The sequence below is a fragment of the Miniopterus natalensis genome, chromosome 1, assembly GCF_054644295.1.
Source record: "Miniopterus natalensis isolate mMinNat1 chromosome 1, mMinNat1.hap1, whole genome shotgun sequence".
NCBI classification, from domain to species: domain Eukaryota; kingdom Metazoa; phylum Chordata; class Mammalia; order Chiroptera; family Miniopteridae; genus Miniopterus; species Miniopterus natalensis.
The window spans coordinates 190,128,315-190,145,892 of record NC_142081.1 but is presented as its reverse complement, the minus strand read 5'-3'; the positions used below and the strand labels follow the sequence as shown (position 1 = coordinate 190,145,892).

Here is a 17,578-nt window from a genome sequence, read left to right as displayed (position 1 = left end):
TGTGCAGGCTGGACGTTCAGGCCCGGTTGCCAGCACGGCTGGGTGAGGGCCTCTCTCACAGACAGACTTGCACCCGCACGTGGAGGAGCCAGGGAGCTCTGCGGGGCTCTTGTAGAAGCACTAAGCTACCCTTGAGGGCTCTGCTCTCTTGACCTAACGACCTCCCAGAGACCTACCTCTTCATCCCATCACACTGGGCATTCGGATTTCAACACACAGATTTTCCGGGGAAGCAAGCATTCAGGCCATAGCAGAGGGTTGTCTGTTCTCTGATTCATTCATTTTCATTGGCGATTAGTGTTGCCTCTCTATCGACACACCTTAAATTAATTACCTGTTCTGCTGTTGATAGGATGTAAGTTGTTTCCAGGATTTTGCTTTTATAGGCTTTTCTGCCTCAATATATTATGGGTTCTCTGCCCCATATAATCTCTTTGTGAAAATATATAGTGTATTTGCCGGGTGTGCACCTTGAAGTGGAATTAGGGAGTCATGAGATTTTAAAAATTAATCCTTTATACCTTAAAATGGATTCTAACTACCTCTTTAAACAGAATTTCTATATGAACAGATATTCCAAATCTAACATAATTTTTTACTTTCTGTTCCTCTAATGTGCAACGTCCTCTTGCCTCTGAGCTTAGTCAAATCCTAACTCTTCTTTTCTCTAGCTTCCCCACATCCCCACTTTGATGACCCAACTTTTCCTTTACGCTTCAGGCTAGAAGTCACTTCTCTAAGAGACTGCTGACTTGAGCCCACATCTGGACAAAAGCCACTGCCTGGTTATTTTGCAAAGGCCTTTACGTTGGCTGTTTCCCAACTGCCTATAGCTGAATCCCCCAAGGACAGCAAGCACATCAGAGTTCACCCCAGTGTCCCTCCCTGGGTGCAGCAGCGTGCCTACTCGTAACACTGCATGAGTGGGTGAAGGTAGGGCACTGGTATTGTATCAGCAGTGGTGGGGACCAGCACCTTACCCACAAATAATGAACCAGGTCATCACAGGCACCATTCTTAAATAGCAGGAGAGTAGTCTTCAAGTGCAGAGGGCCAAAGATAAAACCTCGGGACTTGGTCACGCAGACCAAGGACAGGGCATGTCAGTCATGGCCAAGGGACATGTTCGCAAGGAGATGTTTTCAACTCAGACATTGTGAGCTAGAGCCCGCCTCTGTTGACCAGCCAGGAGATCTTCAGATAATGAACCATGAAATCCTGCTCTGTGGCAGCACCATGCAATAATTTTTCATTTGCCACCAGTCAGCTTCAGGGATCAAGGACAGCAAACACATAAGCCGCTCGTGCATGTTATTTTAAAAGCATATTTTGAAGTTATAAATACGGTACATTGAGTTAATGAGGTATGTTCTTTTTGGCGACAAATATTTACATTGCACATATGCCTCTTGATGTCAAGAGTGTAACTGTTTCATTTTCTTTTTCTCAGGAGGCTGGGATGCAGATGGAAAAGGCCCTAGTGTCTGGGACACATTCACCCATCAGGGAGGAGGGAGAGTTTTCAAGAACCAGACTGGCGATGTAGCTTGTGGCAGCTACACTCTGTGGGAGGAAGATTTGAAATGTGTCAAACAGCTTGGATTGACTCATTACCGCTTCTCTCTTTCCTGGTCACGTCTGTTACCTGATGGGACGACAGGTTTCATCAACCAGAAAGGCAAGTGTTTCTTAAAAATAGAAGGTTGCAGCTTTGATTCAAGGTTATTGCTGCAGCCTGGCATAATTAATCCAGTGTGCTATTCTGCAGTGTAGCTTTGAAATTGCAAGTTTGGGGAGTGATTATGGGATATATTTTTTTGAAATGGGCTTGCATTCGCTTTCTCAGTAATATTCTGATTTCCCTTAACTGCAGATCTTTGTTGGGAGGGGGGAAATAGATGGGCAGGAAGAGGGCCGGAATAAGTGTTTTATTTATATGTATATAAGGAATTATTTGAGTGTTAACCTGAAGGTGAATTTTGAGAAGTTGTGGAGACATTTTTTTCAGTTGGGTTACACTGAGATGAGTTATGAACAACCCTGGAGAACTTGAGATGATTCTGAGCATTTCAGTAGGAGATAATTAACTAGTGCAGAGGTTAGCACCAAGGAATCTGGAGTCCACTTCCAGGGTTAAGTGCCAGCGACGTCACTTCCTATCTGTGCAAGCATCTCTTGGGCATCTCTTAATGGCTCAGTAATGCCTACAAGTAGAAAGGGAGACTATATAGTTCCTATTTCAGAGAGTTGTTGGAGTATTAAGTAAAATAATGTTTGTAGTCTTCGTACTTGCTAATATATCATAAAGTCATCCAATGTTAGCTATTATTTGTGTTTTGCCTTGTAATTCAAAAGATGATGCCCCCTATTTGAAAGACTGTTATTTACAAGGGATTTTACATACATTTTCTAAAAGGTAGAATTATGTCTTTTTACAGAGGTGCACGCCCAAATCCAGATATTTTGTAAAAGGTGGTTCTGGAAGTTAAAGCTAAGATCTGATGACCTCCTTCCACAGAACAGGGTTGGCACACGGTGAACTGAGGGCCAGATTTGGCCTGCCTCCTGTTCTTGTCCGTGAAGTTGTATTGCAACGCAGTCGTGCCCAGTCACTACAGGTCGTCTACGGCTGCTTTCCCCCTGCGATGGCAGAATTGAGTAGCTGGGGTGGAGAGCATTTAGCCCACCACACCTAAGATATTTACTATCTGGTTCTTTACAGGAGAGTTTTGTGACCCTGCACTACAACATAGTGGCTTCTTAATAAAGAACCTTTATTGCTCCTGTGTGTTGGAAAGGATTTTACACTGTTTCTAGAGTTGGGACCAGGGGAGGCAAGGGAAGTGCCTACGCTGCAAAATGTAAGGAAATATTGTCTCTCAGGGTCTGACAAGCGCAAGACGGGCGCCGGCAGGCACCTGAGCGAAGGCACCTCTTGCCTCAGCAGACTCCCAGCCTCGAGCCTTCACTAGGGGTTCTTTTTGAGTAAGTGATCTGATTCCGTACATCGTAAGAGCAACATCTGATAACAATTTCTAGATAGACTTGTGCACTTGCGATGCTCATTTTCCCTCAAGCTGGGTCTCTGCCTTGCGACATGGAACCACAACTCACAGGCTCACATGCCACCTACGGCCTTAGAGTGGCCTCTACCCAACGGGAACAGCGCAAGATTAGCAGGTTCATTGCTCGATTCTAAAGACATCAGCCCCATGACTAACTGCTGTTGGTTGAATATCTACCTTCTTGACATCACTGACTGGTTTTATATTTTGATTTTGAACAAAAGCTAATTTGTTGTTCAGTTTTAAAAGGAGCTCCTAATTTTCTACCTTCCTAATCCATCAGGGGTACCCCTCTTCTTTCCGGCACCACCAGACCTCCAAGGTCTAAAAACTAAGAAATATCTTTGAATCTTCTATTTTCTTTACTTTCTATAGCTAATCAGTTGCCAAATACGATCCATTCTACTTATGTCTCTTTATCTCCCCAACTCCCAGCCGCCTTCTCGGCCCCTGCCCTCATTTAAGTGTTTGTCATTCTCATCAAGGACTTTGTGATATACCCTTGACAGCCTATCCACGTTCACTCTCTTGCTTTGTCTTTTAATTCTTTATATGAAATGCTACCACAGCAATTTTCCTAAAGCTTGGCCCAAGTCATTTGGCTTACATCATCTCTGCTAAAAACAAAGCAACCTGAAAAAAAATGTTAGTCACCCCAAGGCTCAAGGCACAGTCTCCACTCCTCACATGTCAGTCTGGGTTCTACGGGACTTCGTCTTAACTCACCTCTGACTCAGGGCAAGTGGAAATTCCCCCAGGCCTATGACCCATGCAATTCCCCGAGCACACAGCCCACCACTTATTAAATATACTTCGTGAGTTTCCACCTTTGTTGGAACTTTCTTAAGCTCTTCCTTTTACCTGGAATGGCCTTTCCTTAACCCCCACCTAGACCTCCTCAACATCTGTCCTCGTGCTGAGGCCTAGCACAGCTGTTCCCTCTTCTTAAAAATCTCCCCCTATTCCAAGACAGAAGAGATTTTGTTTTCCGTTGTCCTAGCACTTTGTAAAACTCTTAGGGCATTTCTCACACTCTTCACTTTTGGTGTTATTATAACCCCCATTAAACTGTGAACACGAGTTGAATTCAATTCAACAAACAGGTATTTAGTGTCTGTGTGTCGGGTTTGCCCGGTACTCGTAATGTAGATCTCAGACAGTCCCTTGAATTCTTATGGTATAATGGGAGATAATTCTGCCTTGTTCACCCATGTGACCTAGTCCAGTGCCTTGCAGGGAGGAATTCAGTAATCATTCCCTGAATTTAGTCGAATTAGGTCAATCACAATCATAAAAATCACTCCTGGGGTGGGAATGGTTGCGTTTTATTGAGCATGTACTAAGAGCAACTCACAGTACCTGCATTGCGCCTCTTTTGTTGATTTAATGCTCCCAATACCCTATGAGTGAGGGGTTCTCTAAACAGACGGTTTCATGAAAACCTGGGTGTAAGTCTGGGCATAAATTGGCTAAGATGACGGGTTTTATTAGGGCTGATTCGACCTAGGTCTGTCTGATGTCAAAAACCTCGTATCTAGTCTTGACCCATGTACAGCCTCACCAAATGACTTGTATTCTTTGTGCTACAGTTGCCCTGTTGTTAAAATGAAGGAGAAAATACTCCGTAACTACTACTCTGTCCACTGTTCTAGTCTGTGGTTGTAGGAGTTTGGAATTTTCACCGAGCTTCTATTTGGTTGGTAAAACACACACACAAAACAATAGAAAAATTAAAGACAGAACAAAAGCATAACCCATCATCTCATAATATAAGTCTATAATTCCTTATCAGAAATTCTAAAATCCGAAAGCCTCTGAATACTGAATCCTTTTTAGCAAGTTGAGTTCTAAAACTAATTGGGCAGCAGAAGCTGACCTAAATTGATGGGAAAGATTTTTATCACCTCAGACTCTTCTGCTTGATGAGATATTTATATATTGTACTGCAGAAATTATAAGGGGTACTGACTCTGATGCCACAAGGGATGTTAAACTTAACATATGGTATTTTCTTTCTAATATCCAAAAATTTTGAACACGTTGACCACCGAGATTTTCAGATAAAGGATGGTGAACCTGTATCCATGGCAATAGGTCAGTCTCTTTAAAACCAGCCTAAGGTGTACAGAAGTTCATGGGACACACTGTTGGTCAGTAGTCCAAGAGCAGGAGGCGGGAAAGCCAGAGGGTGGTGGTGGGACTGGATTCACAGGGGCCACCTGAACAGTGTGGGGAAGTCACTCATGCAAATCTCACGTGAGGGCCCCGTGTCCCCAGCACTGAGCTTTTTGTGTTTGCCCGGCTTTTGTGAAACCATGGCTGATTAATATCACAGACTTTTCCATGAGCAAGAGGGCACAGGAGGTCCTTCCAGGAGGCGGAATTTCAATAAGCAGCTGCTCGCTCTTGTGTGGTGATCTGTTGAAGCAATTGGAACCGTTTTAACTCAGAAAGGCCATCATTTGTTTTTTCTGTTTAAATATTTTCTCAAAGAGCATGTAAAGGATTAGAAATCCCTTGTCACTGTCCTATCCAAGGAACCTCCCTTTTTTGTGTGTGTTTGACTCCCTATCTCAAAGCTGGATTAGGAGACATTTGGAAACTTATAAGATCCTATGCTGCTAAATTGGAAGAATATTTTACAAAATGGAATTGTTACACAGTCTCTTTCAAATGTCAAGGTTTCAGGGTTTAACAAGATGAGATTGGGCTGGCAACTGAAATCACATATTTCTGTATTTCTCAACTGTTCAAGTGCATTTTCATACCTGCCACCAATGTGAGTGTCAGGTGATTAGGAGGGGACTCAAGTATTGGAAGTAAAAGATAAAGGAATGCTTGGGTAGAATTTCTTGTTCATGTTAAGATTTAAAATATGAGCACAGTTAGCAGGAATGTTAACTAAATAAATGAACACCAGAAACTTTTATTAACCTCTTGCTCTGTGTTGGGCAATGTGGCGGCCCCCGCCCCCAGATTGTCTGCCTGCTCTTTCTTAGAAGCTGGGCGTGTTGGCCTTGGTGTCTGAGGCAGAGCACCTCTAATTTAGCAACAGCCTCTGAACTCTGCCACAATCCTGCAAGCTCGCTCTCCCCCTGTGCATTGCTGGAGGGTCAGCGGAGAGCCAGAGCCGGGGGTAGTGTGTGTTCCCAAGGACTGTGTCAGAGTTTTAGAGCAGACTCCCCAACCTAGCATTCCTTAAGGTCCTAACTGCCTGTATCCCACCTTCCGGGACAGATGCGGAGCTCTTGTTGGTGCTCAGTGCATCTTTCTTCCTAGACTTTTGAGGCTAATTGTTCTGGAGAAGCAGTAAGGCAGTTGTCTGGTTCCTTTCTTTTACCTTATATTTAATACCGCTGAGATTTATTCATTCCCTCAACAAATATTTATTGAGCATCTACCAAATTTCCAGTACAGTGCCAGTGTCTGGGGGATCCAGAGGTAAAACAGATAAAGTTTTTGCTATCATGGGGTTTATATTCTCTTGCAGTTAAAGGGCAAGTCTTGTGTATAAACAAATGAATAACTTACGTGTGTAGCAATAACACAAAGTTATGTGATGGCAACTCGCCCAAATGGATCCCTTTCAGCACATACATCTTCCACAGTCACGTCACCCCATCACTCTCCCACTCCCCAATCCGATCGGCCAGCCTTCTTCGGAATTCTTCACATTTCCTCTCAGCCTTTAATTGATTATATGTAGGGAGCAATAAACCTTAATTTGAACAAAAGTTATTTAGGAAACTATTCCCGATCATCTGATCACCTTCGTTTTAGAAGTTATTGCCAACATACTGAAAATAACTCTTCTGATGTCTGTTCTTTTCCTTTTTTCTAGGAATTGACTATTACAACAAGATGATTGATGATTTGTTAGCAAATCGGGTTACGCCCATAGTGACGCTCTACCACTTCGATTTGCCTCAGGCCTTAGAAGACCAAGGAGGTTGGTTGTCAGACACCATCATTGAGTCCTTTGATGAATACGCCCGGTTTTGCTTCAAGACTTTGGGGGATCGAGTCAAGCAGTGGATCACCATCAATGAGCCTAATATGTTTGCCCTGCTGACCTATGATCTAGGTGTATTCCCTCCTGGGATACCTCACCTGGGGACTGGAGGCTATCAGGCGGCTCATAATTTGATTAAGGCCCACGCCAGAGCCTGGCACAGCTATGATTCCTTATTCCGAAAAGAGCAGAAGGGTGTGGTGTCCCTAACATTCTTTTGTGGCTGGGTGGAACCAGCAGATCCCAGCTCCATGTCTGACCAGGAAGCTGCGAAAAGAGCCTTGGCTTTTCACTTGGATCTCTTCGCTAAACCCATCTTTATTGATGGCGATTACCCAGAAGTTGTCAAGTCCCAGGTTGCCTCCATGAGTAAAAAGCAAGGCTTCGCATCCTCAAGGCTTCCAGAATTTACGGACGAAGAGAAGAGAGCCATCAGAGGCACAGCTGATTTCTTTGCTGTGCAGTATTATTCCAGTCGCCTAGTCAGGTACCAGGAGAACCTCAAGGGGAAACAGGGTATCCTGCAGGATGTGGAGCTAGAAATGTTCCCAGACCCATCCTGGGTCAGTGTGGACTGGGTCTCTGTGGTGCCATGGGGATTGCGCAAACTACTGAAATACGTCAAGGTAAGTGCGCATTTGTTTGAAGATGGGAGGACAGGCCTATGTATATGTGTATACGAACCTGAAAAAAGAATGATTTTAGGCAACAGCATATACATTTATTGGCCTGGGAAGAGAGGATTAGGAAGTAAGTTGGGGACAAAGGGCTTCAAAGCCATGGTCAAAGTCAGGACTCCCTGTTAAAGGCAGCTGGTGGCCATAGGAATAGCTTGGCTATTGTTTTCAGCCTGGTGTTGTGACTGTAATTATTAAAAGGCACTCTAAGGGTTGAAAGACCTGGGTCCTTTTTGGGTCTCTGTTATGTTGGATGGTGTCCAGGTGGCTGAAATCAAAATGTCAAGTTATCAGTTGTGAGAACCCCTTCTGTGGGGGGCTAGGGAGTGTAGCTGCTGGTGGGACAAAAGGGTTGAGGAGCAGTGACAATCAGCAGATGCTGATGGAAGAAAGATATTTCTGTCTTCCCATTATAACAGGAGTCATTTGACTGTCTTCATGCACATTTGCACAGTTTTGCTTTTCCATTGTTAGTCATAAAAGATCAGTGCGTGGAAAATTAAGTTAATAGGGTCAGTGCAATTTGCTGAAAACTAGTTTGGGGCTGTAGCTGAGAGAAGATAGAGGATAATGCACCTGATTTTATGAGCCTTTTTTTTTTCCTACATCTGTTTGGAATAAAACTTCTGCTCTCTTGTTCCAGGATACGTATAATAACCCTGTAATTTACATCACCGAGAATGGGTTTCCCCAGGGTGACCCCACATCTCTTGATGACACTCAACGCTGGGAGTATTTCAGGCAGACATTTCAGGAACTGTTCAAAGGTACCATTTGAAATGATGAAAGATCAATTGTGCAAACTTATGTGCCTATTTGCATTCAGCAAAGACCGATGATTTTGAAAGCTGAAATTCATGTAAATCAGTGTAAAGCCATGTAATTAAGAGAAAAGAGAAAAAGTATTTAGGAAAGAGTAGGGTAAGGATTTTGGCCTAGCTTCAACCACCTAAAATTTAATCAAGTAAAAAGCGACTGTCTTCAGCATTTTGTGACTCCTGGGTGAAGGTGACATGAACAGGAGGAGTGGTGGTGGCAGTTGGGAGAGAACGTTAGTTATTACAGAAAGATTAGCACTGACCAACCACAGCATGCTTATTTGCATATTTTAATATCCTGCCTACCAAGACATGAATTGATAGAATTTTTAAAGGACAAAAATTAAGATTTGTGTAATAAATTTTAAAGTGGCATGAACCTTCAATCAACACATGTTTCATTTAAGCTGGAACCAAGTCGCCCGGTTGGGAACTTGTTGATGTTGTCCTATAGATTTTGTGAAATTTGTTTTAAGACAATATTACTGTTCTGGCTGGTAATGTCTTTCTCTTATGGAATTCTTTTCCTATCGAAAGCAAATGTGGAAGGAGTAATCTTTAACTGGTAACACACATTTCTAAACTAGGGAGTCCCACCCCCCGCTTTTAGCAACCACTTGGAACACTATTGCTTTATATGTTTGGTTTCCTCCCTATAGAGGCATCATATCGTAGAAACAAAATCCAGTGCAGAATGAGACTCTCAGTGTCTTTGTTTTTTACCACGGTAAGTGCACTTTTCCCTCTTCATTCTGTTTGAAAGGTCCCGAAACTATTCTTTCAAAAATTAATTACTAATATACTGGAATCAACCAGAAGGAATTCTGGAAAGTGATGCGAAATGCTTTCTTCCTAAAACCTAAAATATGTTGACTGGATCCCTCACGTAGGCCTCGAGTGTATTGACAGAGTGCAATTGGATTCTTACAGTTTAATCCAAGCAAAATAATTCCTTTGTCGTACATAGAAAACATAGTCTTCCTCTGGGTGGTAACTCGCATTCTGATAAGGAAGGGAAATCTCTCTTTTCTTCTTCCCACTTTTCCCTGTAAATGGGGCTATTTGCACTTAATCTGTTCATGTTCCCAGCTTCATTCTGAGAGACAAGTGGGCTGGTTACCGCCTGGCAGATTTATGGATGAGGTAGGAACCACAGATGACTTGTCCAAGGCTGTCCTGTGTGCTTTTGCGAAAGAGGGAAAAGTGGGAATTGGTTTTTTTCATTTCCAGCTTGGAGCTGTGTTTAGTGCGAAACATATAAGGGCTTTCAGTTGCTCTTTGAAATACTTTTGGGTACTTTATACAGCCCCTGAGATCTTTAATGATAAAATCTCAGCAGTGGACCCCAAACTTAAAACAACTAAAGACCAAAAAGTAATTGAAGGCAAGCATGGAAAATGTGAGAAGATTTGGGTTTCTGAGGGACAGGAGGAGAGAACTGGGTGAGGGACAAAATTCTGTTTTTCAACTTGTTGATTTTCTATTTTCTTTAAGTTGATGGAGAAAGTGTTGTGGACTTAAAACATTAATTGCTCACAACGTCTTATTCTCTTCTGATTTTTAACATTAGACGATCTATATTCATTGTAGTGAAGACATAATAGTGTATTTATTTGGCTTTAAAAAAAATCACCTTTCAAAATGGGCAGAAATCTACATATTGACAAAAAACAACAACACCCATACATATGTGTATCTATTCTGAACGGGATATAGTGATAACTATATTTCATATATTGTTGCAGTGGACACCAGTTAGTCCATCTGTGGTGAAACTCTCTTTTCTAGTAACTAATCTTCCTTCTACAAAATCCCCACCTCCCCCTGTCCTCAGCTTACCCACCGGGACAGCCAGGCAAGTGGAAGAAAATACTGCTCTTAGTCAACAGATAATGGATTGGTCTAGGTGTAGGCACGTGTCATGAGTGGGCCCATCCCAGTTCTTCCCTGGGATTTGGAACTTGGACCAATCAGTCTGTTTGACTCTTGGCCTGGGTTGGCGGGGTGTGTAACTGGGGGCCACCGGGGGCCGCATCCTGCCGTGTCAGCTTAAGAGCAGTGAGAAGGGCGTCTGCAGGTGACTCGGGAAGTGGTCACAGGAAATGGAGAGAGATTCTGGATGGCGCCGAGGCCTCTCGTTCCAGTGTTTCCTCAGACCCAGCTGTGTGAGTGTTTCTGAGAGACATTCCATGTACTTTTAATTAGGTGCCCTTTCTGCTTCACCTGGTTCTGATTGGGTTTCTATCACTTGGAACAAAATGAGTCTTGATTGAGACCGTCTCATCTCATTTTCAAGAGTCACATGAGGTCGTTGCTCCTATTTTACAGATGAGAAAACTGAGTTTCAAAGAGGCTGAGTCATTTGCTCGTGATCACAAAGTTACTAAGTAATGTCTGCTGGAGCTAGGTAGAATGTGTGTATTATTGTTATTATTATTATTCTTGCTACTGTTTAGGTGTTGATAAGGTCTGTGTGTCCAGGTCTTTCTCACTCAGAGCCCTTGCCTGCCCCACCGCGCAGAACCTCTTCCTCACTGTTGGTAGCCTGGGCTGACGCAGGTTCTTGGAAAGCTTCCTGCTGCCCCCGCAAGAACTGCCAGGTCCTATGACCTTGGACAGAGCTCAGACACCCCTATCCTGCCTGCCTGTCTACAGTGAGAGGAGTAGAGCTGTACTTACTAATGGAATCCCTGCGATTCCCCTGAGGTAGCGCTGATGATCTTGATTGCAGAGTGCTTTCCTAGTAAAAGCAAGCCATCGGCAATTGCAAATGATAACAGGCCAAGGACGACATTCGTGGGAAGCGCTGCAGGTGAGAACCCGCCAGAACCCAGGGAGTCAGATGGATGATGGCTTTGTGATTCCTGCGAACAAATCCTTCCCTCCAACATCACGCATATGGACAGGCACATAATGACACTATAGTCGGATCAATGGCATCTGCTTAGAGGTCTTACTGATCTCTTCAGGTATAACCCCGCAGCAGTTAATTGGGGAGTAAAAAGTAAGATAATGTTTCTGTCTCCTTTCGGGGAAAGAAAAAAAAAGAGGAAAATGTCATTTTAGGGGAGGAAAAAGGAAATCAGCTAATATCTTTTTAATCATAGCATTATTTAAATGCCTTTAAATAGGTTGTGCTTTAATTAATGTAGATGTAGGTAAGAATAAAGCAACCTAGTGAAGACGCTGAAAACTTGAACTAACATAGGACAAGGCTTGCATTCCAGCTGAGCTAAATACTCAAAGAGGGACATTTGGCAAATTGTTCAACCTCCCGAGCTCTTACTTAGTTCATCTGTAAAAATGGGATAACACTTTCCCGGGTGTGGGAGCTGTAAAGATTTCATTTAATGAGCTATTGTGGAACTTCCCCCTAGCAACTGCCTGACACATTGTAGGCCTTCAACCAATGGTAATAATTATTATTTTTACAAAATATGTACTCCTAAGAATATAATTATCACCTCAAGTTATTTTTCTTGTTATTTTAAAACTGTCACCCAAGACTTTTTTTAACCCCCCCGCCCCAAATCTCTAAGTTATAGCAGACTGTTCCCTCGTGTTGGCTTGTGTCTCTACCATTCTTTCTGAGGAAGCTCTGAATGTGTGTCGCAACATTGACGGTTGAATCCTGTGGAAGAGAGAAAGCAGCAACCACCTCCTTTCATTCATTATTTCCATCAGAGAGGTTGCCAGGTTAAGTGAAAATCAAATAATTGGCAGCAGAAACAGCTGTCAAACAACTGGGCAGCTGGGTGGCTCTGCCACGTGAGTTTCTTTCTGTAGAAGTTCGGGAAGCAGTGATCTTCAGAGAGTTAAACTTTCCTCACATAATATAAATCTTCATTCTCTTCATAAAATGTACGCCAGTCCTTGCTGCTCCAGAGCCAGGAGGAACGTTCAAGTTCATATGTACACACATGCAAGTGGACACTTCACTAATCTGAATGTTGCTGGGGAGGCGAGAAGTGGGGGAAGGTTATTCCCAATGGGCAATACTCCAACTATGACCCGAATCTCCCCAAAGCGGACTCGAGCCTGAGTGCAGCCTGGTCCTCATACCTGCCCCGCATGTGCCTGCCTTTCGCTTGGCTCATGACCTCGCCTCAACCTGGAACGCCAGGGCCTTTGCCTTCTGCTTGGCCTAGTCCTATGGTTTTAGGTACGTGAACTTGCTTCAGGTCAGGCAAGACATGGATTTGGAACCTGGTTCTTCCTCTTAACAAGCTCAATAATTCTGGCAAAATTCTTAACCAGGCAACACTTTGGTCATCTAATCTTTCAACTGGGATAAGAAGAACACCCGTCTTCTAAAGAGTGGTAAACAATGAGGAAGTTAATGCCTATAAAGCCTAAACACTGAGTTGGGCACATAGGTAAAGATTTGGTAAATGATGTTTAAGTTACTGTTCTTTGGAGGGACCCTGTAAACCCTCCCAGAGCTGGGGCTGTGTCATTTTCATAATTATATCTTCAGCCCTGAGCATCATTCCTGTCTTATAGTAGGTGTCCTACCCATTTGTTGAATTTGGTTGTGTCTGCCAGAAAAGAGTTAGTCAATCGATAATGAGAAATAAATGATTAAATGATTGGGAGCTGTATTTTCTTTCCCTAAAGAAATATAGCCCACACAGAAGAAGAAGAAAAAAGCAGCCTTCTGGAAAGTTTGTGAGCGAGCCCAACTTTGCCGTTGAATCCGTGCCTGAGTTAGCACAGCGGTAGATGACTGCAGAGGAGGTTTGTTAATGACCAGCTTTCTGCTCTTAATGACAAAACCCCTCAGCAAGATGTCATCAGAGTTATTGAAGACTTCACTGGAAGTGTTGAAGCTGATGCATGGTAACGGGGTTATAAATCTTGCAGCTTGGGTCTGCCACCAGGACGAGCCGCTGAGCACAGACTCCCCCTGCTGTTGTCTGGCAGCGCTCTCCTCCCCTTTCCGCTTCCCCTTCCCGCCGAGAGCGGGGAAAGGAGAAATACATCCATTTCCCAGCGCAGCGCAGGCCTGGCAGCCACCTGCCTACGCCAACTGCAGATCGCAGAGGCCCATTTAACTGGACAAAATGTGTTAAGCACCTGTGTTTTTCTCGATGTGCATTTGAAAATTCTAAGAATTAAGGGAAGATATCAAAGGTTAATACATTGACCTTTTGGAAAAACTAACCAATTAAAAATCCATTGCAAGCTCAGAATAGAGACCCAAGTACCTGAATATCGATGCTCACTCTATACTTATTGCTTTACTGCTTCTCAAAGTAAATCTTTGTCAACCTAGCCTCTACGAAGCAGTTCATCTCCTAGCTCATGGATGCTCACAGCTTAGGGTACATGTGGAGGGAGATGTTGGAGTCACTCGGTACTTTTGCCCTTGGCTGGACTGGATGGCAGCTGGCAAAGAGGGGTCATCGTCAGAATAGAGAAGAAACAGTGAGATTGGAAGGCCGTGCACAAGAATTGTTAGTGTGTTCTAGTTTACAGACCGTAGAGTTTGCAGTCATGAAGAAAACAGTTTCCAATATATTCATGTTTCACACCACACAGACACTCAGACAGCCAGAGATTAGAGAGTTCGCCTTGAACAGATGTGCCGGGTGACTGTCCCTTATGGCTTCTCCTCTACTTTCATTCAGTGGCATACTTACCTTTGCCTTCCATTGCCCACGTGAAGCGTGGCAGAGTAGAAAGTCTGCAAGACTTGCAGAGTGAAGCCAGGAACTAAGTCTGTGCTCTAGTGGTGTGCCCTTGGATAAGTTATCAGCAGGGCTCTCTGAAGGTCAACTTTCTCACCTGTTAGATGGGACTAATGCTAACTGTTATTCCGCCTAACCCAAAGTCGGTTGTGAAAATACAATGCGATAATTTATGTCTTTGTATGATCTGAACACCTTCAAGTGTTAAATATTATTTTCATATTTGATATATTTACTTTCTGCTTTTGAGTATTTTCTCTTCGGCCAAAATGAGTTATCTGGACCTCAGTGTTGTCGGCTGCAAAGGGAAGGAATTGGTGCTCATCGTTTTTCAACATCTCCAATTCTCAGGTCCTGTTGTTTTTTCCCTGCACATTTCTAAACTGCTATGATGGTGTGACCAGCTTAGGGGTCTTAGAGGACATGTACTATGACCAGTTGACAGGTGCAGCACTTGGTAAAGCTCAGAAACACACAGTCACACAGACACACACTCACACATTGTTGTTGTTGAGCTGTTTCAGCAGGCTCATCCAGGTGAGGCACACATTGATATGATCGGGGACATAGGCCATTTAGCAGGCACACCCCCTTAGAGACACAGAACGTGGTGCGCAGGCTTCCTGGGAGCAGGCTTCGGGGGCTGGCCGTGTGAGAAGCAGCTCCATCACACGTCAGAGGCTGCGCTGTGCTTTCTGATTGGAAGCCATTCTCTAGCTTTCTCTCCATAGCCTTCTAATACGTAAGCTGTGTCCCTGCAGATGGGCATTCCCTTGGGCTTCTTTTTACTTCAGTTCCAACTTCTTTGAGGGGATAATTGCTTAAGGTCCCCCACCAGCCAAGCCCAGTGAATTGTATGACAACTATAAAGCCTTTTTTTTAAAAAAAAAATCACATCATTCCAAATGTGCTCTCCGTTTTTAAAGACAACCTGCCAGTAGTTTTGTGTGATGTAGTGGTGAACAGAAGCTCAGTTTTATTTGTATAACTTAAAAGAGAACTGTAAAATAATTGAAGGACAGTTTATCTGGAGAAAATCTACTTTTCCAATATGAAGAGTAGACTCAATGGAATCTTGAAAAAAGGGAAAAAAGAGGAAGAGTTTGATAATGACTTTTTAAATTAAATATAATTAACATAAAACATTTTGTAAGTTTAATGTGTACATGTTTATTTGATACATTTATATATTTTTGTCACCCCACTGTTACCGAACACTTCTATCACATTACATATTTATCATTTCTTTTTTGTAGGGGGAACAATTAAGGTTGTTGTTTTTGGTCTCTTAGCAACTTTGAGGTTGATAATACAGTATTGTTGATTATAATCACTATAGTGTACATTAGCCCTCCAGGACTTACTGATCTATTAGTTCCTAGTTTGTACCCTTAAATGACTTATCTCCAATACCCCTCCTCCTGCCTCTAATAACCACCATTCTACTCTCTCTTTCTATAAGTTTGGGTCTTTTTAGACTCCACATGTAAGTGATATATCATACAGTGTTTGTTTTTCTCTGATTTATTTCACTCAGTATAATGACCTAAATACCCATCCATGTTGTCTAAGATGTCAGGATTTCCCCTTTTCTCATAGCAGAATAGTAGTCCACTGTGTGTGTGTATATGTATGTATACCTCACAACTTCTTTATTCATTCATTTGTTGATGGACACTTAGATTGTTTCCATATCTTGGTTATTGTGAATATTGCTGCAATAAACATAGCAGTGCAGGTAGGTCTTGGTTATCATCAGATAAGTGTTGGCAAGAACGTGGAGAAGGGGAACCCTTGTGTACTGTTGGTAGGCATGTAAACTGGTTCAGCCACTATGGAAAAAAGTATCAAGGTTCCTCAAAAAATTAAAAATAAGACTAGTATGTGATCCAACAATTCCCCTTTTGGGTATAAATTCAAGGGAAATGCAAACAGGACTTTGAGCAGATAATAATGTTTTTAAACCTGTTCCAGGAGAGAGCAGTGTTGGAATATTCAGGCATGAGAGGGCTGTTGGAATTGAGAGAAAGTGAACTTACCAGGTTTTGCCTGGGTGGAGTGGCCCTCAAGCATCTGCCTGCATTAGCCCCTATCTCCTGATCTCTAGAATAACCTGATTACTATCTGGCTTCTTAGTTATCTTGAGAATAAAAAAGCACTGCGCTGGAATAAGGCTCCTGGAATTTATCTCAGTGTAATGAGCAGAGGTTGCTGGACCACCCCGTTAAGAAGGATTCCCTTGGACAGCTGTGGGATCATGGAAAAAATAGGGATAAGTGGGTGGTCAGGTACTAGCCGCTGCTACTCAGGAAACTTGACTTTTCCAAAGCTTGGAAAGGGATATCCCTCATTATAAATTAATACATTGGCATATGTTTCGTAAATTAACGTCTTGCAAATTCATCAACGAAGATTACTTTTGGGTGCACTAAAAAAAATGTTTCTGGATTTGTAGTATTAACAATCAGACCTCAGGCAGTGTGACTCTCCCCAGTTCTATAGCCTTTCTCTCTATGGTCTTTTATCTTGCCTGTTTATTACTTCAACTTAACTTAAGCTGATCAGTCACTCTACAGGGACATAAGTTTTGTTTCTGCCAGCTTTCCTAGACTCATTATTGGGTGAATTACTGGTTAATTACACCCTGTATTATTTTTCCAGTAAAGACCGTGACACAGTGTAGAAGAAAATCAGCAATATTATGAATAAAAACTAGTGCCAAAGCTGATTCATGGGCCTCTTGCACCACTGTCGCCCTGTCACAGTTAAGTACTTGTTGAATAAGACAACTGAAAAGCTGGAACTTGAGAGACATTTTGGTTATTGAAGATAATACCCATTATAATTCTTGAAAGAAAGGAAAAAAATCATTTTAGGAGAAAATGGAAGTCATTAAGCAATATGAGCACTCATAGGTAGGAACGGTGTCTACAAAGACTTTTATTCACTATTTTTTAAAGACAGAATTCCAACTAGAATAAAAATTTGGAATTTTGAGCTATATACTTAGCTTTCCGTAAGTACTCAGTGAATGTTTAAGGAATGAGTAGGAGACTGAGCCTAGATTAGCAGGAAAAGTGAATTACTCCTGGGAATTTCAATGAAATATTGGATTTATACCACCATTTTGTTCTTTTTTTATTTTTAAAGAAATGGTAGTTTGCTTTTACTATTATGAGAACAACTTCCATGCACTGAGTTATGCATGGGTGCTAATTGTACTCCTTTGATATTAAACTTGAGTTTGTTGTGACAAAAGTTAAAGTATATGCTAAAGTTTTTAAACTTTATATAAATCCACTTAACCTCTCAGTTT

General features: G+C 42.5%; 1 protein-coding gene across 1 annotated transcript in view; it reads left to right on the top strand.

Moving 5' to 3' along the window:
- The window catches only part of LOC148094518 (cytosolic beta-glucosidase-like), a 74,383-nt gene that overhangs the window by 11,645 nt on the left and 45,160 nt on the right, over positions 1–17,578 (top strand). Inside the window, exons 2-4 of the mRNA XM_087828485.1 lie at positions 1,451–1,678; positions 6,907–7,703; positions 8,398–8,521. Of these exons, the coding sequence (XP_087684611.1) occupies positions 1,451–1,678; positions 6,907–7,703; positions 8,398–8,521 (1,149 nt within the window). The remainder of the gene's footprint in view (positions 1–1,450; positions 1,679–6,906; positions 7,704–8,397; positions 8,522–17,578) is intronic.